Consider the following 24,771-nt stretch of genomic DNA (forward strand, 5'->3'; position numbering starts at 1 on the left):
TACCCCACATCATTGTAATTGGACTTAGCTGGAATTTACATACTCAAGGTTCAAGGCTGTCAGAACATGAAGCTCATGTATTAACCCCATTCTCACCACAGGACTGTGACTCTTGTGAGGAAAGGGTTGGTGCGGTTGCTATTTTGTTTTGTATTTAACTAAAAAAATATAAATCTAGCATTTCCCAAACTTGCCTGGTGGTAAGAATTACCCTTGGCGCTGCCGGGTGTGGTAGCTCACGCCTGTAATCCCAGCTCTTTGGGAGGCCGAGGCAGGCGGATCACGAGGTCAGGAGTTCAAGACCAGCATGGCCAACATAGTGAAACCCCATCTCTACTAAAAATACAAAAATTAGCCCGGTATGGTGGCACTGCCTGTAGTCCTAGCTACTCAGGAGGCTGAGGCGGAAGAATCACTTCAACCCGGGAGGCGGATGTTGCACTGAGCTGAGACCACGCCATTGTACTCCAGCCTGGGTGACAAAGTGAGACTCTGTCTCAAAAAAAAAAAAAAAAATTACCTTTGGCGCTTGTTCCTGTATTATTCCCAGGTGATTTTTAACATTAGACATTTATAAACTGGCATAAATAAACATCTTTGTGGTTAGTGAGAGACTGGAGGGACTTTTGAGCCAGACTTCAGCACAGTTGTGAAGAAAATGAATCTGGGTTTGCTCTCCTGCCTCATCTGTCCTTTTTGAGGCATGTCTTTCTCTTTTAGCCATGCTGTCTTCAAGGTGTGGCCATCTTTCAATTCCAGCTTTCTGGAAGCATCTTACGTTGCTCTTCCCAGTGAGGCTTTCACGTCAGTGAAACGGGAGAGCATCTCATGGCTCATTTCCCTGCTTTGTTGTCTGCTAGATACACTGATTGTGTGTGTTCATCTGAAAGAGTTGATCCAAGTAATGTGCTTGCATTTTAATACATATTTCTTGAGAAAACATGTTAGTAATTATTTCAGTTACTGCGTGACAAAACGTCCCAAAACTAAGCGGCATAAATCAACAATCTTTTTATTATGAGCATAGGTTTTATGGATCATGAATTTGAACAGGGAATGGTGGGGATAGGTTGTCTCTGTTCTGTGATGTCTGGGGCATCAGCTGGGAAGATCTGGAGTCTGGGATGACTCAATGCCTGGGGGTTGGGCTTATCTGCAATTTCCTTCACTGGCATGTCTGGTGCCAGGGCTGAGGTGACTCAAAGACTGAGCTCAGCTGAGACTGTTGCTGTGGCTACTCCCTGTGGCTTGACCTTCCCACATTACGTCAGCCAGATTCTAAGAGAACTATCAAATTCAAGGGCAGAGGACATACAGTCCACCTCTTAATGGGAAGAGTGTTAAAGAATTTGGTGACTTCTTTTAAAACTGCCCTAATGTTCTAAGTGATAGAGACAGCATTGAGGCAGATAATTTGGGGAAAAACTGGCAGTTAATCACTCTGCAAATCAACATTTCTAGTCCAGGGATCACTCTGCACCAGCATCAGAATCACCTGTAATACAGATTGAGACACATCCCAGACCAAATGAATTATAATCTCTGTTTGTGGAGCCTGGGAATCTGCATTACTTAAGATGCTCTCCAGGTGATTCAGAAGCTGGTTTCAATTCTCAAAGCATTTTTATGAAGCAGGAAGATACTAAAATTCAGACAAAGAAAGAAAGGATGTTGTGTCCAAAATGATACAGTGAGCCAAGGGTGGAGTCATGACTATCATTTGGGTCTGGAGTTCTCAGCTTCAGTGTCCCAGGAGCTAGCATTCACTTTCGGGTCTTTGGAGTCTTTGAACACAGATCCAGGTGCAGTAACTCTCCACAGACCCATTAGGAATCTGGGAGGGAAGATTTGATTTCAGTTTGTCCGAGTATGTGTAATGACGTATCCCAGGTGGCCTCTAAGTTAGGTCCCACTCTGGCTGAACTGGGAGGGTGCTTGGGCAGGCAAGGAGAAAGTAGATGTTGGGAAATGTGGGTGCTTGGCATATGGTAGGTGCTCAATAATTGTTAATTTCCTCTTTGTCCCAATTTGAAGTTTATCTGAGCTCAAGCCAAAAGCAATGAAGTTTGGCAAATACAGCTCCAGTCCAGACTTCAACTTGTATATCCAACTGCTTATTTGATATCTCCAGCTAGATGCCTCACAGGCATCTCCAACTTAATACGGGCTTTCAAAACTTAGCTTTCCATCCCTTGCCCTTAGCTCAACCTGCTCCTCCTCTATTTCCCCCTAACATGGTAAATGACACTCTCATCCACTTGATTGCTCAAATTAGTAACTTTGGAATCACTACAACATGTTGGATTTCCTCAAGACCATTGTACCATCCACATTTAATCTTGCAAAACACCTATGATTCTGCACTCCAAAGGAATCTCAAATCCATGTATTTGAATCTCCAGTGTAAGCTTTCTAGTCCAAGCTAACATTATCTCTTACTGCAATATCTTTCCTGTCCACTTTTATTCTTTTTCACTCCATTCCTCACATAGTAGCCAGAGTAATCATAACATATGAATTGAGTAATGTCACTTTCCTGCCTAAAGGCCTACCTACAGTGACTTCTCAACGTACCATGAATAACATCAATGCTTCCTACCATGCCCTTTAAGGTCTTGCAGATCTAGCACTGGACTACCTCTGTAGTCTCATCTCAGAGCTCTAAGGCCACTTACAGACAAAATTAGAATCTATTATACTTGAAGACATCTTAATCCTCACTTGTCATCGTTGTAAGTATCCATTAGGCATGCTGCACCTTAAGTGCTCCTGTGCACTCCACCCACACTATCTCTGCACTTACAGGGTCAAGCAGGGGGAAAAACTGCCTTTTTTCTTTTTTGATTTAACCACCCTTGCATGATCTGCAGTTTTAATCATATAGTCTCGTTGTTATCAGACAGAAAGGTAGGAGCTCCTCTATACTTCTCTATGGATCTAGCACTGCCTCTTCACTCAAAATATCTCAAATAGAATGATTCTTGCCTCGAAGCCTACTGGAATTTCTTTATTTCTTGTTTTCCATCTACCATTTTCCAGGGCTTGAAGCTTCAATGACCTTGTGGAGTCTCTCTTGCCCTTGCCCTACATTCATGCCGTGAATATTTACAACAACATGAAATTGTGCTAAGAACCCCCCACCCGATCAGATGTCAGCCCAGCTGTTGCACATCTACAATTTCATGGTTCTCATTGCTACCGCCTTAGTTTAGGTCTGAACTACATTTCACCTGAGTTTTGCAAAAACTGCGTGACTGGTCTCAGAAATCTTCCACTATTCCAATCTTAGGAATTTAGGAAAGAATGTTTTTTCTAAAGGACATTAGGAAAGACTTAGGAAAGAATGTCCTTTCTAAAACACAGATCTTATCATATTTCTTTCCAGTTTGAAATCCATGCCTCCTCTAATATCTACAGAATGAAGTTCAAGCTTCTTAGGAGACTATTTCCCCTCTCCCCAGTGGGAGTCTCTTTCTGAATCTTGTGTCATCTTTTTTCTTGATTTTCTCTCCTAGGGCACATTTTCAAGTAATTTCTTAGGCCGTGTGAAGGAGATATTTTCTGAGTCTTTGCATGTCTGAAAATGACCTTATTTTTTTCTACCCTTATATTCAATTGGTACTTTAGCTGGCTATAAAATTTAAGGTTGCAAATCGCCTTTCTTCAGAATTTTAAATGCTTTATCCTATTCTAGCACCCTGTGATGCTTTTGGTAAGTATGACACCATTTAAATTCTTATTCTTTGGTCATTGACTTGTTATTACTTCTGGAAGCTTCTCAGACCTTCTCTTTATCCCTGGTGTGACATTTCATCAAGGTGTACCTTGATAGGAATCTTTTTCCATTTATTATAATGGGCACTGGGGGAAGAGAGGCCCCTTCAATCTGAAGACCTTTGTTCTTCACCGCTAGGAAATTTTCTTGTATTGTTTCTGGAATAACTTATTCTCATTTTATCTGTTTTGTCTCTGGAATTCTTAATAAGAGGAAAAGGCACCTCCTGGTCCCTCAGACGTATCTCCATTTTTTCTTAGAATTTTCTCCTATTACTTTTATTAAATTGCCTGGTGAAATTCCTTGAGTGCATCTTCCATCTCTTCTATTAAATTTTTAATTTTAGCTTCATGAGAGCTGGAATACTGCCTGTTCTGTTTATTGCCATATTTTTGGTACCTAGACTGGTGTTTAGCCAACAGAAGACTCTAAACACATACTTGTCAAATACCTGAATAGATTTTTTAAGAGCACTTTCTTGTGTTCTGTTCCTTTTAAAAACAGCGTATTTGGTTGGGTGCGGTGGCTCACATCTGTAATCCCAGCACTTTGGGAGGCCAAGGCAGGTGGGTCACCTGAGGTTGGGAGTTCGAGACCAGCCTGACCAACATGGAGAAACCGGTATCTACTAAAAATTCAAAATTAGCCAGGCATGGTGGCACATGCCTGTAATCCCAGCTACTCAGGAGGCTGAGACAGGAGAAAATCACTTGAACCTGGGAGGTGGAGGTCGCGGTGAGCCGAGATCGTGCCATTGCACTCTAGCCTGGGCAACAAGAGCAAAACTCTTTCTAAAAATAAATAAATAAAAAAGAATAAAAAATAAAATAAAATAAAACCAGCATATTTGAGGAAGCATACCCCTTTGTTTAGGAACATGGGTTTTAAATTCACACTATCTGGACTTAAATCCTGGCTTCTGCACTTACTATCAGTCACTTAAACTTTGTGTGCTGCAGTTTCCTTGTCTTGAGTTTGTTGAACAGTAGCCCTTAGTGTGTTCTCAACAAATATTAGCTATTATTTTTATTATTATTATCATGACTGTTATCGTAATAGGGATGAAATGTGTTCTCAGATTTATCTGAAATCCTTTATTATTGCTTTGTTAAAGGTTCCTTTCTCTTTTCTGTGATGTCTTTGATTTCTCCAGGCTCATTTCCCCTGCATTTGTGTATCTTGGTTTTGATCTTCCATATTAGGAGCATTCTTTGACTGGACATCTCTGGTTGCACACATTCATATTTAAGAGGGTGCTTTTCTGTTGACAGACTTTGCTTTAGGGTAATTGTGTAGGGAGCTGGTCATTATGTTGGTAGACCCTAAAGTGTCAGAATGTGAATGTCTTTTTTGTTTTAGGATTTCTCAACTTCTTCAGCTTAGTGGGGAGGTACTTGGCTATTGGAATTTTGCATAAATAGAGTACAGGATTAATGTTTCCAGATATAAACTTTCAGTTAACCCTTCTGTTTTCAGTCCCATGTCTTACTCTTATCACATGCCATACCTGTCACCTCTAAGTTCCATTCCTCCCAGAGATTTTACAGAGCAAGACAGCAGTCTGTGACTACACTCCCTCTGAGTACTGTGAGTTTTGCCTTCCTTCTTTTCTATTTTTCTTCATTCTGAATTCTGTAGCTCTTCAGACCATGGATAGTCTCCCAATTCTGGAGTTGTTGGAGAATAAATCTCAGTCTGAAGAGATCCTCAAACTCAACAAGTCAGGAATCATTTTAAATTATTTGAGGCTGTATTTTTTCCTACTCACCCAAAGTTTTATTTGGTTACTTCAAATCCAGGATTTTTAAATAGTTTGTACCTTCTTTCCTAAAATAAACCTGTCAACATGCAGTAATTTTTTTTTTTTCTGAGTAAGAAGAATATAAAGAGTTGTTATGGGTGATGAAGGGGTCTGAAATCACTTGTGGATGTAGCCATATGGATAGAAAGCTACAAGCTGGAGGGCTTCCCTCTGTTTTGTTGACTCTGGCACTCTCTTCAAAGAGCTCATCAAGCAATGGGCATTGAACTCCATGAGAGTTTGTCTCTAGCAAGTATTTTCTCACAAATTAGAATGCAGCTGAGCTGAGTCTGGCAGATGGTTTGAAGTCTAATTGCCTAGGTCGTGGGAATAATCTCGAGTTAAGTGTCTAATGAAAGTAACAGGACCTGAATTTGGAGAGAGTGAGTCCTGCAGCGTTATATACAGAGAAGAATATCATGAGATTTTAATGATGCCAGGAAAAAAAAGAGCTAACTACGTTTAATGTCATAGGAAGAGCAAATTGCACCTCAAAAGCAATTATACCTTCTAGTATCCCCAAACATTGGAACTATTTTTATTTTTTGAGAGATATTTTGTCATTGATTATTATTTACGATTAACATGATAAATTCAATTGCAAATTAAAGAAGCACTAATTGGCTTGCCAATGTTCCAAAAGCAATTGCAAGTGTCTTTTCTGTTTGCTTGTCATGAAAGTAGGTTTTCCCAAAGGTCAATATGTGGAAGCTGCTCCATTATAAATGTAAAGTTACATCTGTAAATTGGTAGATGAAATGCATCTAAGAGCAGAAAGATTAATTTACTGTTTAAAACACAATGTAATTAATTTATTAATATTGAATTGAAAAATAAGTTAAAGGTTTAAAAGGTATAAATTCAAGACAGTGAGCTTGTCTATTAAGTTTAAATAATCTAGAAATGCAATATGCATTTATTTAGCAAGTACAGAATGTATTGTATTGATTGCTGTATACGTCTCAAGTATAGTTCTAGAAGCTAGGGCTATAGTAGTAAACTAAACAGGCAGAAATTCCTGCTCTCCTCATGCTTACATTCTAGTGGAGAAAAAGGTAATTTTTTCTTAAAAAAGTGAAGACATACAGTATGTAAGAGATAATGATAAGTACTATGGGGAAAAGGAGAACAGGGAAGAGAAAAGGCAGAGACCAGGAGTGGGTCACAATGAGAGATGAGGGAACAGTGTCAGGGAAGGCCTCATTGAGGAGATAGTTGAGGAAATGTCTGAAGGAGGTTAGGGAGACAGCCAAGCTGATATCTGGAGCAAAAGCATTGCAGGCCAAGGGACCAGCAGTGTAAAGACTGTGAGGAGTGCACCTGGTATGTTTGAGGAAGCAAGGAGGCCAGTGTTGCTGGTGCTGAGACAGTGAGGGCATAGAACATGTGGGAGAAGTCAGCGGAGGTATTGGGAGCCAGATCATGTGTGGCCTTGTAGGCTGTCGAAAGAATATTGCATTTTCATGGAAGTGAGATCAAAAGGCTGCAGAGGAATGGTATAATCTGACTTATTTAAAAAGGATCATGCTGGCTGCTGCTTTGAAAGTAACCAAAGTGAGTAAGAGGTGGAAACAGGGAGACCAAAAATAGAGAGGATGGTGTTTGGACTAGGGTGGTAGCAGCGGAGATACTGAAAATGGTTGGAGTTTGTAGATATTTGAAAAGTAGAGCCATTGGGACTTTCTGATGGATTGGATATGGGGTATGTGAGAAAGAGAAGGGTTGAGAATGACTCCAAGATTTCTAGTCTACAGCTAGGAGAATGAAGTTGCCATTTCCTGAGATGGGGAAGGCTGCAGGTGAGGCAGGTTTGGAGGGAATGATCAGAAGTTCACTTTTGGGCATGTCAAGTTTGAGATGCCTATTGGACATCCAGATGGTGACGGCAGTCAAGCAGTGTTTTATGAGTGTGGAATTTGGGAGAATTGTCTGGACTGGAGATTTCTATTTGGGTATCATAGGCATTAGGTAAAGCCATACAAGTGGATAAGATCACCAAGGAAGTGAATGAAGATACAGATAAAAAGAATATCAAAGATGGATCCCTGGGGCACTCCAACATTAAGAGATCAGGAAGAAGAAGAAGAGCTAGAAAAACAGAGTAGGAAGGAACAATCAGAGGTATGGAGAAAAACCAAGAGAGAGTAGTGCCTTGGAAGCTAAAAGAAGAATACATTCCAAGGAGGATGGAGTCAGCAACTGAGTCAAATGCCTCTGAAATAAGTACTAATTGGCCATTTGATTTAGCAACTGTGGAAGTCACTGTTGACCTTGTAAAGGGAGTTTAGTGGCATGGTGGGAAGTGAAAACCTGATTGGAGTGAGCATAACAGAAATTGGGATAGTTGCTGCAAAAAGACACAGATAAATAGGGCAGTAGGTGGAAGTAGATACAAAGGAAGGGATATTTTAAAATTATAAATATTTCAATATTTTCTAAGAATTAAGGAATCTTTTAAAAATCAATAACATCTAAAACAATAACTCTTTAAGGCCATGTAATATTCAATCAGTTTTCCAAGAAAGGCAAGGTAGTTCTTACCTTGTTTAAGTCAGATCCAAATAGACCCAGACATGGCATTCAGTTGATGTCTCTTAGGTGTCTTTTAATCCATATTCCTGAAATATTGTTTTAAGATGGAAGAAACTACAGCATGTTTACACACTGATGGGGGATAATTTAGTAGGGAGGGAAATACAGATGATTAGGGAAGAAGGGAGAGGATTGCTGAAGCGATGCCCTTGAGTTTTTGAGAGGGGATGGGATCTAGGGCCCCGGTGAAGGGGCCAGCTTTAAAAAGTGACTTAAAATACAGAAGAGAGGAGAAAGAATATGGGCATAGACACAGGAAGATGGGTATATGTGGTAGTGGGACATGAGGAGTTCTTTTTGGATTGATTTTATGCTCAGTGAAATGGAAATCAAGGTGATCAAGTGGACATGAGAATGAGGGAGAGGACTAGAGAACTGAAGAGAGGGGAGGTCATAGGACATGGTCATCCAACAGAGTGGGAGAGGGAATGGGGAAGTGGGATGTGATTGCTGTGCAGCAGGTAGAGCCTGCTTGGGGTGAATGATTTAAAGGGAAACCACTTGCCATGTTCAGCTGCAAAAGCCCAGGCCTGTAGCAGGTGGGTGGTTAGACCTAACCAGGGTTGGGCTTGGCCAGAAGAGGCTGGTGAGACAGAGAGGCAAGGTAGTTAGTTGGCTGCGTATACAAGTCAGTGTTTATAATGACAGAACATGGCATTTAAGCTGCATAAGGAAAGAGTGAGGATATGAGAGAGGTGAGAGACAGTGAAATGTTAGTAACAGACTGTAGATCCTGGCAGAACCAAAACATTGAAGAATTAATGTATTCTAAGGAAAGAGATAGAAAGAGAGTAGGATGTTTAAGATTCAGGTTATGGAGGCTTTGTAGTCATTGGTCATGACAGGTCTAGTGAAGCCTGGAAGTACAATGGAGGGCAGGCTTATTGGGGGAGTGGAGCTCAGAGGTCAAGGTATAGGAAAAATAATCCATGTGGATATTGAAATAACTAAAGTTAGGACAGGAGCAGTGTTGGAGGAAAATATGGTGTATATAGGGTTAGGGACTATCCTCTGTTTCAGTCATCCCCTGCGGGTCTTGGAGCATATCCTCCATGGGTAAAGGGGGTACCACTGTAGGCAAATGTCTAGAATGTCAGATGGTAATAAGTATCATGGGGAAAAATAAAACAGGAAAGTGGGATGAAGAGTGGTGGGCAGCTTGCAAACTTAAATAGGGCATTCGGGGAAGATCTCAATGAGAAACTTACCCTTAAGCAAAGACTTGTATCAGACAAAGGAGCCAGCTATGGATATCTGGGGAGAGGGCTCTCTGGCAGAGAAAACAACTAGTGCCCAACCCCTAAGGTGGGAACATGCCATGTGTCCTATTCAGTGTGGCTGGGGTAGAACCATGAGGAGGGAAGAAATAGGAGGTAGGATGAGAGACTACGTGGCATGGGTGGGAGACAAACAGCATAGGTCTTTGAAGGCTATTTGTGAGGACTTTGTCTCTTTAAAAATGAAGATGATGAACCACCACTGGAGGCTTTTAAGCAGAAATTTAAGAAAATGATCAAGTAAAGTTGCAGAATTACAACAGGTGCAAGAATAATCTTACATGAAAGGGGTTGACCTGATGTACCAGGAAGAGATTGTGTTTTGGAGTTAGTTAATACTGAATTTCTATCCTAGTATTTCCCTTATGGCCAGGTGACCTCGGGGGACTTACTTGGTATCTCTGCACCTGTTTCCTTATTTGTTAAATAGGAATAAGAATACTTTCTATTGAATAGTTAGGCCCAAAGTGATAGACTATCTGTAAAGAACCCAGCACAAAGCTAATGCTCAAAAATGACTTATTATTAATAAGAAAATTCGTGTCTGACTATTCAGAAAATTGATCAGAAATTATGAATCTTTTCTTAAAGTCTATGTGTACAAATAAAATTGCTTTATAACTCAGATATCACTATGATCATTTCTTATAAGCCTATACTTTCCATGATCTATGAAATCTTTCAGTGTTTACTATTGCAACATAATGGACTCTGCAATGGAAAATTGCCATATCCTGTAAGTTGGTGAGTCAGCATTCTACCACACAGTGACAAAAGGAAACCAGGGCAATTTTTAGTCCATTTTCACACTGCTGATAAAGATATACCAGAGACTGGGTAATTTATAAAGTAAAAGAACTTTAATGGACTCACAGTTCCATGTGGCTGGGGAACACAGTTCCCCAATGTGGACTCACAGTTCCACGCTGCCTCCCGCCTCACAATCATGGCGGACGACAAAAGGCAAAAGGCACGTCTTACATGGCAGCAGGCAAGAGAGGGAATGAGAGCCAAGTGAAAGGGGGAACCCCTTATAAAACTGTCAGACTTTGTGAGACTTATCCACGAGAACAGTATAGGGGAACCGCCTCCATGATTCAATTATCTCCCACTGGGTCCCTCCCACAACATGTGGGAATTGTGGGAGCAACAATTCAAGATGAGATTTGAGTGGGGACACAGCCAAACCATATCAACTGCCAATGGTCAGAAGCTGAAACACAAGCATAGCCTCCTCCTCAATGTTGAATCCCCTCCCTTCTCAACCTCACAACTCCTACACACACACAAAATAATCATCATCATACTGGCAAAAGGGTCAGGCTCAATGCTACTTGTGGGAGATAAAAGGTCCACTTTTTTTTAAGTGTTTATTTCTTTTAGACTCAGAGGCAGAATGTAATTAACAAAATGGATTTCCATGTCCTGGCAGAGATAGTGTGTCAGATGACAATGCTTGATTATTTCCTCCCACCTGATCCAGGAGTAAACTCACAGAAGAGTGAAAACATTTAGCACCCATCCACATTTACTTGGGAAGAATTGTGTGCCTAATTCTACATGCTAAAAGCTGCTTTTTGTGTTTGTTTGTAGGTTATTTATTCAAAAATTTAATCCAAGATTGATTTATACCTTTCATTATTTAGCCTGTTGCCAGCATCTTCCAATTGATTGTAAAATCACAAGTAAAACCTGCTACAGAACATAGTATACATGGCTTTTGCCTTTACTATTTGGTCCTATGCAATCTTGTTTCTCTTCTTTCATTATACAGATAATTGAGACTTGAAATGGGCAAATCACCCAAAATTGAGAAGAGTGGTGTAGAGAAGTCAGAATCTTTTGGGGTTGGAAGGCTGAAATCAAATTTATGTAAAAATAGCACAGAGCCTAGCAGGCACTCACTAAAATGTAGAGTTATTTGTACATAAAATTGCAAAGAAGGAACAGTGAAGAAGTAATTATCGTCCTACTTGCTCAACATAGAACAAACTTCAGATTCTTTACTGTAACGAGCTCCTGGCTAAAGAGGGATAATTAGTTGATAAAATGGTTCAGAATTTATAAGGTTTAGAACATTTTGGCAGTGTTGTTTTCCTAGTATTCATTCTCAGCAAAAATTATTTTATGTTCTACCAGTTTTTGTCAAGGTAAAAAGCCCTTACTTAAATAAGTAACTTTAGCAAAACCATGCTAAAGAAATATTTTATGAATTTGCAAATTATTTTTAGAGAAGAAAAGCTCTTCTAGTTTACTTTTTGGCCTGGCATAGATAGGAAACATTTACTCAGACTGAATCCCCTAATATAAAATGCATGACCATTTGAGGCCATTGCTCTAGACAGTGGCTCCCGGTGTTTTGGAGAACTTTTATTTAAACTAAAAGTCTTTCGGGGATGATAGTAGTTGCACTGTTAGTCAGTTGAAGAAGTACAAAGGTTTGTATGATTTCGAGGATCTTTGCACTAACTGCTTTATCCCTCTCCCACCAGCAGGCAGCCCGCTAGTTGGGGACTGCTCTGCAAACAATTTCTCAATAGTTATGAAAGTAACCTTGCCAATATAGATTGCTGTGATTTAATGTATTAATTCTTTTTTCTCATAATAGTGGCTATGGTAGTAGGAGATGCTACCAATCAATAAATTAGGATTTTGGGGGAAACCAAGTATCCTGAGTTGTCAATGTGACTCTTCTGTTCTGAAAATTCCTAGGGCTGAAGCAGGCCATTCCTTGCTCTTGTCAAGAAGTCAGCATGCACACCATTCTGCAAAGATCATTGCCTACTCTCTCTCTCTTCAAATTCTTTCATGACCTTCCTCACAGTCCCTTTGCTGTGCCTCTGGAGATGTGGGCATGTGACTTAGGAGGGATGACCTACTTCAGTTGCTTCCCCAACAACTCGGCTCCTTTGGCATGGGTCTGGCTTGGTGCCCAAGCTAGGTGTGCAAGACGTCAGTTTGTCTTGTGTTTGCAACTCATTTCACAGTCGGTGAGCAGGGCAGCCTAGCATGCAAGCCTCCCCTGGTTTTGCATCTGCAGGAGGTTCCCTTCTCCAGGGGAGCTGCACCAAGAGCTTCACTTGGTAAGCACAGAAAGAAAGTCAAGGAGCTCCAGGCTGATGAGGTATTTGGGGCTCAATTTCCCTCCCCTCAGAGGGAGATCCAGTCGCTGTCAAATTGCCAGGAGGTGCAGATTAGCGGTCCCAGCTCAGTGGCTGTGACAGAGGTATCCAGGAATAATATAGTCAGGGCTGAGGTGAGTTGAGGGCCACAAACTTTAATCTGTTATGCAACTATTACTACTACTTCCACAGGGGCCATCCTTACCTGCTGAGTCAGATTAGGTTGTCCATAATATGATTTCAACACAACATTCCAACACTATCCTTTTGCCTGATTTATGCCATTTTTTTTCCTCTGAACACATCCCATGTTTTCCTATAGACGTGCCTTTGTTTTCTGTCATAACTCTATCACTGTCTGTTGCAATTCTGCCCCTCACATTAAGCCCATCTCAAATACTGTCTCCTTTAATAAAGCTTTTGCTGATCTCCCTAACTAGAAATGGCATGTTCAGTCTCTAAATATCTCCTATGGCTTTTTACATTAAACTTATGTTACAGTTACTTATTTACATTTCTCCTAAATTTGATTGTAACCTTTTTAAAGCAGAGGCTGTGTCTTATCTTTGTAACTACTGGAGCTCAGTAGGTGCTTAGTAAAATGCCTGTGGAATAAGTGAGTAAATGGACCATTTGCACTAGGGTTGGCAGAGAGCAGGTAGCCAGGATCAAAATTTTATTTAGGTCAAAAATTTTATCCTGGAACACAATTGAATAATAAAAAGACAAAAATCCAATAAAAATGGGCAAAAAATTTGAACAGAAACTGGGTAAAAGAAAATACACAAATAGCTGACAAGTGCATGAAAAGATGCTTAACATCATTAATAATCAGGGAAACACGAATTAAAACCGCAATGAGGGACCCACTAGAATGGCTAGAATAAAAAAAAAAATGACAATTAAAAGCATTGGCCAGTATAAAATGCTCAGACCTTGCTGGTGAGAATAGAAAATGAGACAACCCTTTTGGAAAACAGCATAGCAGTATTTCCTATAAAGTATACATAAAGACATATATATAGAGATATACATCTATCCTATTACCTGTCAATCTTACTACTAAATTTTTATATTAGAAAAATAGCTTGACTATGGGAGGTAGGGTGAGGCATGAGGGAACTTTCTGGATGATGAAAATGTTCCAAGTCTTAATCAGGCTAGAGTAACATAGTTTTGTCAAATCGCGTCAACCTGTACACTTAAAAAATTGTGCATGTTATTGTACGCAAATTATATTTAAAATATGTTTGCTTAGGATCATCCTAGAAAATCATGTATTCACCTGTGTTCTTCAGGCATGCCAGAAAGGACTCTGCCACAAATTTTCAGCCACCTAATAGTATTATCTTGTGAAGATCATGAAGAGTTTAAAAAAAAAAAGAAAGAAAAAGAAAAAAAAATGGAAAAAATATGACAGTGCCATGACCCTTGAATTAATTTGATCATCTAAAAACAAGAAAAGTGTATTTTTGAAGTTTATTTATGTTGATACCTGTAATGCAAACTCAAGGATATGATTACAGAGATTTCCTCTTCTTAGGAGGTAGTTACTCAACAATATGCTAAATGCTATGTTAAAGTTGGTTACATAATCTAGAATTTAGAGAACTCTGATTATTATGAAAGGCATTGCATTTCAGTGTGTTCTTTTCTCTGAGATTAAAAACACCAAGCGCTTCTCTTTCAAAATAAGATAAAAAGAAAACAAGGTAATCAAAAATGGAAAGTATAAAAATGGAAAATGAGATTGCATATCTTGATTAAAAATCAATCAATAAAAAACGTTATTATACTTCCAAACTAAATTTATAAGTCTTTTTGAAAAACAGTAAATATTGGATAATAGATCTTCTGACTCTAGATATTGCACCTGTTTTAATTAGATTATCTTTTGAGAAGTGACCTTGAAAAATGCTGATTAAGTGGGTAAGTTTTTTTTGTTGTTGACTATTAGACATGACTGTATTCTCCCTCAAAAACCTTTATAAGGCAGAAATATATATGGCATCTGATTCTCTTTTCTTTAGATGGAGTTTACGATTTTCCATGTTTGGCTTTGACAACAAATGACAATGAAATCATGGCTATTTGATATTTAGTTACAATTCATCCAATATTTATTGAGCACTTTCTGTCTTCTGTTTTGAGGCAGGAAGGTTATAAAAAGTATAAGACACCGCTTATTTCCTCTGGGATCTTAAAATCTAATTATGGAAAGAAGATATGTGGGAAAAAATAATGGAGATTTTGACAAAAGATCAAGACAAGAATTAAAGAGACATCACACATCCATGTATGATTAGTTAACAAATTCATTTTCAGACAACAACTATGCTTGGAAGCTCAGGAATGAGACTGGACTCTTCTTTGTTCATTTCTTACTTTTCTCCTATTGACCTCTCACATGCTGACATCTCCATTGTCTTCTCTTCCTATGCTTTTTGGCTTTGTTATTAAATTAAGTGTTAATTTTTTTTTTTTTCTTAGACGGAGTCTTGCTCTGTGCAATCTCGGCTCACTGCAACCTCCGCCTCCCGGGTTCAAGCGATTCTCGTGCCTCAGCCTCCCGAGTAGCTGGGATTACAGGCGCCTGCCACTGCGCCTAGCTAATTTTTGTATTTTTCAGTAGAGACGGGGTTTCACCATGTAGGCCAGGCTGGTCTTGAACTCCTGACTTCAAGTGATCCACCCCCCTCAGCCTCCCAAAGTGCTGGGATTACAGGCATGAGCCACCACGCCCATCCTAATTTTTATTAAAATAATGCATGGACCTATTTTTAAAAAGCAAATTATACTGGAAGCTTGATAATACAAGAGGCAGCCCTTCCCTGCAGTCTGGTGTCTGATGTCCCAGAAGCAACCCCTTTTAACTTCTGGTATTTCCCTCCATAAGTGTAAGTATTTCTTGATTTATTGTTTTTAGATTTTATCCACTGACTCTCTACTATAGAAGATGAGGATTTGGCTTTCTTTTATCATCCCTCACCCTTACACATTTCCTCTCCTGACACACTCCTCTACTCTCCTGAAATAGTTTTGTAACATATTTGGTTAAACCCATATTCAGTACTTTGGTTATTGCAACTTTGCATATTGCACTTTCATTTCCTTTGTCATGTAACTGTTTATTTTCTTTCATAAGATGTCCATCTGTTTCTCTCTTTTTATTTGGGTATCTTGGTTTGAACAAACCTCTTGCTAAGTTTTCTACATGCTCCAATGTTCTTTAAAACACCTGTCAAGGCCAGGAGCCGTGGCTTACACCTATAATCCCAGAACTTTGGGAGGCCTAGGCAGGTGGATCGCCTGAGGTTAGGAGCTCGAGACCAGCCTGGCCAACATGGTGAAACCCCATCTCTACTAAAAATACAAAAATTAGCCAGGTGTGGTGGTTGGCACCTGTAATCCCAGCTACTTGGAAGGCTGAGGCAGGAGAATTGCTTGAACCCGGGAGGTGGAGGTTGCAGTGAGCTGAGATAGCACCATTGCACTCCAGCCTGGGTGACAGAGCAAGACTTCATCTCAAAAAAAAAAAAGGAAAAGAAAACACATCTCAAACCAGTTTTTCACACAATGGATTCCATCAAATAATCTATCAGTCCTTTTATTTTTTTGAGACAGAGTCTTGCTCTGTCTCCCAGGCTGGAGTGCGTGGTGCGATCTCGGCTCACTTGCAGCCTCCAGCTCCTGGGTTCAAGCGATTCTCCTACCTCAGCCTCCCGAGTAGCTGGGACTACAATTATGCACCAAGATGCCTGGCTAATTTTTGTATTTTTAGTAGAGACGGAGTTTCACCATGTTGGCTCGGCTGATCTCAAACTTCCGACCTCAAGTGGTCCGCCTGCCTCTGCCTTCCAAAGTGCTGGGATTACAGGCATGAGCCACTGTGCCCAGCCAACTCTCTTTTATTTCTAGAAGACCTTCCTCTTGGAGTCTTCATTCTTCAGCTCTGATGTAGACGTCATGTTCTCAAGACTCCTCGGACCTCCCTCTGTGGTCATCCTGGGAATTCTATTTGCTTCTTTCCTGTGTTGATCACTGTTTTAACAAAGTCCTCATTTTTCTCTTTCCTGGTTTATTCTCCAAGAAAAGGTGAATAGGAAATCAAGGTTTTGAGACTTTGCATGTGAGAAAATGTCTTTATTTTATCAATCATACTTGATTGGTAGTTTGGAAAGGACTTTCCCTTCAGAATTCAAAAGGTGTATTCTATCTATGGTCTTCTTCAATGTCGCCATTGAGAAGGCTGATGGCATTCCGATTCTCCCGCCTGCACAGGCCACATGATTTCTCTGTCTAGATGCCTTTAATTTATTATTTTTATCCCATTGATTTCATGTTTTATGATGTACCTTCATGCCTCCCCACTTTTTTTTTGCCATATGGGTTCTCTGTGGGTCTTTTTATTCTGAAAATTCATTTTCCTTATTAATGGGAAATCTGCTACACTATTTTCTTTTTCAGTTTTTGTTTTCTCTTCCTAAAACTTTTGTTAGTTGGGTTGTGGACCTCGTGGCTTGAATTTCTAATTTTCATGTTTTTTCTTTCCTCTCATATTTTTTTTGCTCTCTCTACTGAGTACTGTTTTTCCCTTTATCTTTAACAACTTCTGCTTACTTTTTTGGTTTTGGCTTTCATGTTTTTAATTTTCAAAACTCTTTTATTGTTTTCTGAATATTCTTGTATAAGGAATTATTTTGCGCCTGTAAAACATTGTCTCTCTGAGGATATTTGTTATAACTTTCATGAAAGTTTTCTTCTGGTTCTTGCATTGTTTCTGTTCCTTCCAAGTTCCGTTTTCTGTTTATTCTAGTCTTTGTATTTCATGTCACCACATCTATTCAACATAGTACTGGAAGTCCTAGTTAGAACAATTAGGCAATACAAATAAAAGGCATCCAAATCCTAAAGAAAGAAGAGAACACATGGACACAGGAAGGGGAATATCACACTCCGGGGACTGTTGTGGGGTGGGGGGAGGGGGGAGGGACAGCATTAAGAGATATAGCTAATGCTAAATGACGAGTTAATGGGTGCAGCACACCAACATGGCACATGTATACATATGTAACAAACCTGCATATTGTGCACATGTACCCTAAAACCTAAAGTATAATAATAATAATAATAATAAAAAAGAAAGGGGAGAAACTGTTTCTGAGTGCAGATGACATTATCTTATACAGAAAACCCAAAAGCCTCCACCAAAAAACTGTTAGAACTAAGAAGTGAATTCAGTAAAGTTACAGGATACAAAGTCAACCTACGAAAATCAGTTGTGTTTCTATAAACAAACAATAAGGTATCAGAAAAAGAAACAAAGAAAACAATTCCATTTATAATGGCATCAAAACAAAACAAAAAATAGGAATAAATTTAAACCAAGGAGGTGAAAGATCTGTACACTGAAAACTCTTAAGACATTGACGTTTTTCATGTCAATGGATTTCCTCAAAGGTCTGCTGGTTCTTGGATGTCTGTTCTTGTTTGTAAGGGAGGCCTATGGAAAGCTCTGTGTGTGGAAGCTTATTGGCTGGTGGGCATTACTATGGTGACTTTGGGAGACTATCAGTGATTCTTTTTGTAGGTTTTTTTTTTTTTTTCTTTTCCTTGGGCCTGTCAGCTTCCTCAGTACTCTCATCTCTTACTTGGAGGGTATACATTTTGATGCCAATATTCTATGAGGTGAGTGAGTGGATAAGAGGATTGTTGTTCTTACATTTTAGAATGTAAATTTTCATATAATCCTGTTTTCAGAACAGTACCTGCCTTCTAACCCCAACTGTGCTTATTCTCCTTGAGTCTTGGTGATGACATTTTAACAGAAAGCAAATTCTAGTCTTTTTTTCTGGGATGAGTAAGAAGTAGTGCTTGACTGTGCAGAATGAGACCGACCAGCTTCAGTGTCACCTATATTCTCATTTGCAGAACACTTAAGATTTAATTGATAAAATATTTCCTAGATTTTGTGATTTGAATTAGCTTGCATTTTATTGATTTCACCCATGCAAGTACTTAGCGTGCAGCTCTCAATTGGTTTTTGAAGACACTCATCATTTACTCACATGATCACCTTTCCTACTCTTTGTCATTAAAAATACATGCTTTTTAATGTATTTATATTTTCTCAGAAGTACTGTCATTTTAATGTTGTTTAAAAAAGAATCAGGGAAATCACATTGGTGGGGAGAGTTCAGAAGTCTCAATTCTATTCATTTTTTGAGATTTCTTCTATACCCGTATCCCCTCATCACCAGCTACATTCCAAAGAGTCTCAAATATATCTCTAGCCCTGACCCCTACTGTAACTTTTGAACCCACATATATCACTGCCTGCTTGCATGCGTCATGGGACCTCAAACTAACTTTCCCTATCTCAGGAAATGGTGATCTCGTTCTCCTAACTGCTCAGTCAAAAATAATTACAGTTCTCCTTGATTCCTTCCTTTCTCTCATCTGCTATATCCGATCCATCAGCATGTCCTGTTGGCTTTACCTTAAAAAATATAGTCAGGATCAGATTATTTCTCATCATCTCCACTGCTACTGTCTTAGTGCAAACTACTTTCACCTCATGCCTATATTATTTTGACATATTCCTAAGTGGTCTTCTTGCTTCCATACTTGGCAGTTTATTTTCAACACAACAGCCGGCATGTTCCTGTGAAACTTTGAGTCAGATTGTGACACACCTATGCTCAAAATGCTCCTATGGCTTCCCCTCTATCTAAAGAGCAAATCAAAAGACCCGATGATGGCCTCTAAGACCATCTGCAAGTTGCTCCTCAACCCTATCATCTTTATGATCACAACTTTTACTCCCCCCACCGCCGCCCCCGTTTACTTCACTCTGTTTGAGCAGCAATGGCCTCCTTGCTATTCCTCAAACGCACCAGGTATATTCTCACCTGGGGGTCTTTGCAATTGTCTAAAATGCTCTTTCTTCAGATTGTCCCCAGGCTTGCCCCTTTGTTTCTTTCGGATATTTTCTGAATTTCCACCTTCTTGATGAGGCTTTTCACTCACTGTTCTTTAATGTAGTGACCCTCCCCTATTGGTAGCTCCCAGCGAAGAATCCCAAGCTTAGCAAGTCCTCATCAGAAAATGCTTATTGTACATTTTCAAAGGCTAGCTAGGGAGAGTTTAGCCAGATTGATGGGATTGGAGAGGAATGAGAAGGAGCAAGGAGAGAATTTCAGCTGGGTGAATGGCCAAATAAGAGCTAAGGTATGAGGCCCTAAACTTAGAAATCATTCAAATTCTCATGATACTTGTGAGCAGATGATTTAACCAAAGGAGAAGATATAGAGGAAAAAGAGCCAGGACCCAGGATGGAACCCCATTTTGAGGAATGATGCAGTGAGCTAAGGAGAGAAATGGGGAAGGAGTGATCAGAGAGGTTAGAACAGATCAGAATAATGAAGTGTCAAAGTTCAGGAAGAAGTGAAAATAATCATAATAATGTCTAACATTATTGAGGATATATTTAGTTCCTTTATTATCTTATTTAAACTCCATTATCTTACTTTACCCTGTTTTGACAGATGAGAAAACTGAGAGTTGGGTCTTACAGTTAGTAAGTGATGGGGCTGGGAGTCAACTCCAGGTATAACTCCTCATCTTTGTCACTTTCTACAACCTGGAATGCCACCAAGAGGCAGGGAAAGCATTTTCAGACAGTTGCACAAATCCTCTTAACTTGATGGGAGAGTCTTGTAGAAAATCTTGCCATAAATATAAAAAACAACATCTAGGCAGTACAAGCAGGTAGTTTAATTGACCACTTCCAAAGAAGTAGAAATGGACACATTGCCTTGAGGACAACAGACTAAAATATCTTTAAAATATGATTGCTCTTTAAATGCTATAGTGTTTACAGAAGAGTGCTTTAATTATTTGTTGGGTACCATATTAATTTCACAAATATTTATTAAGCTCATACTGTGTTTCAGGCATTATAATATGAACCAGAATTGTAGAAATACAATTCTGCCCTCTAGGGCAGAATTAAAATGCCAGCAGGTGCTCATCAGAAAGATAAGATTATAGCAGGGTTTTCCAGACAGTAGGAAGAGTAAGAGTTTAGCATAACAGTATAAGTAGGTTGGAGAATTAAGGGAGCTAAGAGGTTTGATATGGATGGACCACTGATCAGAGGCGTAAAGTAGTGTAAAAGACAAAGCTGAAGATTTTGGCAATGCCTTGCATGCCACACCAAGACCTCTATCCTGAGGGGAATGGGAGGCCAGTATTGGGTTTAACATTCTATTTGCATGTGAACCCAAAGAGGTTTGGGGAGGGTGGATTTGAGAGGAACCAAGACCAAATAAAGGCAGGAGCCAGATTTGGAGACGCTAATCATCTAGACTACTGCTACTCAAAGTATGGTGCCCATTGGCCAATAGCTTCTTACCAATCCAAGGATAAGAAGCGTATGCTGGATGTAAGCCAGCTACTTCAACTAAACACGCGGTTGAGTTTGGTTGACTTCATTTTCATGACAAGATTTTCTCCAAAAAAGAAGCTGTGCTTTGCTGTACATCCTGGACAGCAACTTACCTTGTAATGAACTCACTTTGAGTGGTTCTGGTCTACACTATTGGTCTTCAAATTCTTTCAATATTCTTCAAATTCTCACATATTAATAAGTAAAAATTATGAGTATGTACCACTAACATATGAATAGTCATGAACCCTATACATGTATTTTCATAATACTATATAATATATACCATAACACACTAAACATACATTTTAAAATAATGCAATGAGGATAAGTAATATATATTTTTTAAAGTTTCACAAAAGCAAAAGCAATGTTATCAAATATGCTTAATTAGTTTTGAAAATTATTTTTAACTCTTCTGGCTATGGCTGTTCAAAGTTTGCTTTTGGTTCAGTTTATTTTGATTTTGGTTTAAATGGCCGTCCTAGTTGAAAAAATTACCAAAGACGGGTATTTCACCAAGAATAGAGCAGGCTTAACTGCGTTTATTAAACTAAGATTCTCATTTTTCAATCTAATTCAGTAATTAAATACATGTTTTTAATGAAATTTTATATTTTCTGATGTCAATCAGTTGTTTTTGCAAAGTGATCTGGAGGTGTTTCATTTTCACATTTTATACACATGGATTTTAAACCTATTTCAACTCTGTATTACTTTGCTAGAGCTATGGTAACAAAGTAACACAGACTGGCTGGTTTAAACAACAGAAATGTATTTTCTTATAGTTCTGGAGGCTGCAAGTCCAAGATCAAAGTGTCAGCAAGTTTGGCTTCTCCTGAGGCCTCTCTCCCTGGCTTGCAGATGGCCACCTTCTTGCTTTTCCTCTGTGAGCACCCATCCCTGGTGTCTCTCTGTGTGTCCCAATCTCCTTGTCTTATGAGGACACCTGTCAGATTGGATTAAGGCTCACCTAACAGCCTCATTTTAATTTGATTACCTCTTTACAGACCCTATCTTCAAATACAGTCACATACTAAGATGCTAGAGGTTAAGGCTTCAGCATTTGAATTTAGGAAGACAGATACAATTTAGTTTTTAAAAACAGGTTAAAATTCTATCTCTGATTTGAACCAAACAGAATTTTTATGACATTGACAATTTTTAATCAGGAAAATCACATATGTGAATGTTCCCAAATACCTGTTTCTAAAGCCTTTCTCTAAAGCATACATTTCTTTCAAGAAGCAATGACTTTTCTTATTACTTGGTGAAACAGTACCTTAATCTCGAAGAAGCAGATATAAAAGTGTTATTGAAAAATATCTTCCAGGTTAAAAATTACTGACAGGGACTTTATCACAGAAAAGGTTAATACATTTTTTCCCCACTTGTCTTCTTGTAAAAAGAAGAATGCATAATAATTTTAAGTACTTTGCCATGAATTAACAGCGAACCCCCACGTGGCACAGCAGATTTTCGAGATCACTCTGACCTCTTATATGGATGGAGCCTGTGTGTTAAGAGAACAGGACCTTAAATGCACTGGGTGCATTCAATCTGAAATGGAAATAAAATTGTCAAAGGTGAAAGAGTGAAGGTATCCAGTGCTCAGGACTGTGGATCACTCACCCTTCTCTAGGGGGGATCCACCCCTACCTGACACCTGAGGGACAGTGGCTATCTATAAATAAAAGATTAATAAAACTTAATTTGTTCTTATTTAAAAATAAGTATAAATAGAACCTCTAATATTTCCTCTCGCCCCTAACAGATTATCTTGTGTATCTCTAGGGTGCTGTGTTCCACTTTGTTTTTTGTTTTGTTTTGTTTTTATTTTTATTTTTATTTTTTTTTTGAGACGGAGTCTCGCTCTGTCACCCAGGCTGGAGTGCAGTGGCGCGATCTGGGCTCACCGCAAGCTCCTCCTCCTGGGTTCATGCCATTCTCCTGCCTCAGCCTCCCAAGTAGATGGGACTACAGGCGGCCGCCACTACACCCAGCGAATTTTTTGTATTTTTAGTGGGGACAGGGTTTCACCATGTTAGCCAGGATGGTCTCGATCTCCTGACCTCGTGATCCGCCCGCCTCGGCCTCCCAAAGTGCTGGGATTACAGGCGTGAGCCACTGCGCCCGGCCTGTGATCCACTTTGGCAAGGACTAGAGTGGATGTTCAATGATGAGATTCTAAACTGTGGCAAAACCAAGGGAATGAGGAAGGTGGCGATGATACAGAGGCTTCAGGGAAGCAGAATCAATAGAACCTAATCACTGATTGGATGTGGGGGTGTAAATCAAAGGAAATGGACAAATAGGTATGTTTTCATGCTGTTTAAAAAATGTCTTTAGTCCATCTTTCCCCATGATTGTAAGTTCTTCCAGAGATGAGTCGAGCTATCATTTATATTCTTCCATCTTTGTGCCAGGCATTGTGCAATGTACATTCAGGTACATTTTCTCTGCAAAGACTAGAATGCCTTCCATCTAGTTGTGGACCTTGCATTTCAAAATTTTTCAAACAGTAGCTGCTCCATGAACAGAGCCTCTGTGATCATGTACACCAAGGTGGCTGCCTTAGCAGGCATCAGGATGGCATACTGGAGCTTGGGGCCTTCTGAGTCTCAAAGGACAAGGACTTTCTTCCAAGAGGTAGCCTATACAGCCAGGAAAAGAGGGACTTGCAGAAGCCTTTACCCGAGACAGCAACATTTTCTACCCTTGAATATAAGGTTCTCCCCTTAATATCTCCATCTGTTCCAAAAAAATTAAAAAAAAAAGACTAAAATATTTTTTTGTATGTCTTACTCACAGCAAGCTTGGTCCACTGTATACTCCTCCAAATGCATCTTTGTCAATAACTGTCAGGTATTTATTCTTGTTTAGGTAACTAGAGAGAGAGAGAGAGAGAGAGAGAGAAAGAATTAGGTGATTTTAAGAAATCATACCAAATTAGTACAGATATCAGAATAAAATGTGACCATAGTATGGACTGATTTCAAGAATTTAGAAGACACTTTATCTTCTTCTGGCTTAAGCACTTAAAACATTCTAGGTTTCAACTGTATAAAGTTTTACACATTAATTACGGCAGAAGTTTTTGAAAATGAGCATGTTTATGATCTAGTTTGCATACTTAAATTTCTTAAAAGTTGCTTTAATTCCCTATTTTTCAGGCCAGTGGCAACTGTATTTTTTAATTCTCTTTAATGCCAATCCTCTGTAATACCAAATTTTGTTTGTTAGTATTAATTAATATTCCAATTTAACTTTGAAGACTAGGCTTAAATTAGGAATGGAATGAAGATGGTGAGGGTGGCGAGTGATGCTGAGGACTGTCAGAGATTCAGATCTTTTCTTTGGATAAGGTTGTCAGATTTAGCAAACAAAAATACAAGATGCCAGTTAAATTTGAGTTTCAGATAAACAATGAATAATTTTTTGGTAAAAATATTCCCCATGCAATTTAAAAAATATTTATATTAAAAGTTATCTGTTGTTGATCTGAAATTCAAATTTTATTGGGTGGCCTGTGTTTGATCTGACCACCCGATGGTGTGTGTGAGGAGTGTTTAGGCAGATGAGATTACAGAGTAATCTCATCAACCTTCCATGGAAGAGGTTTGATGGGCACATTGGCCATTCCATTTTAAAAACACACTGGGCATTAGAGGGTAAAATGTTTTTGGAGCAATTTAAGTTACAAAGTGATTTTGAAATAAAATTCCCTCCAAATGGATAAAATCTTCCAAGGATTT

General features: G+C 39.2%; 2 protein-coding genes across 3 annotated transcripts in view; one reads left to right on the plus strand and one right to left on the minus strand.

Moving 5' to 3' along the window:
- CEP128 (centrosomal protein 128) overlaps positions 1 to 24,771 on the plus strand; it is a 636,715-nt gene that overhangs the window by 18,025 nt on the left and 593,919 nt on the right. The window lies entirely within an intron of this gene.
- Positions 1 to 24,771, minus strand: part of TSHR (thyroid stimulating hormone receptor) — a 168,020-nt gene that overhangs the window by 7,619 nt on the left and 135,630 nt on the right. Inside the window, exon 9 of the mRNA XM_055288570.2 lies at positions 23,826 to 23,903. Coding sequence (XP_055144545.1) covers positions 23,826 to 23,903 — 78 coding nt within the window. The remainder of the gene's footprint in view (positions 1 to 23,825; positions 23,904 to 24,771) is intronic.

The sequence above is a fragment of the Symphalangus syndactylus genome, chromosome 8 (genome assembly GCF_028878055.3).
Source record: "Symphalangus syndactylus isolate Jambi chromosome 8, NHGRI_mSymSyn1-v2.1_pri, whole genome shotgun sequence".
NCBI lineage: Eukaryota > Metazoa > Chordata > Mammalia > Primates > Hylobatidae > Symphalangus > Symphalangus syndactylus.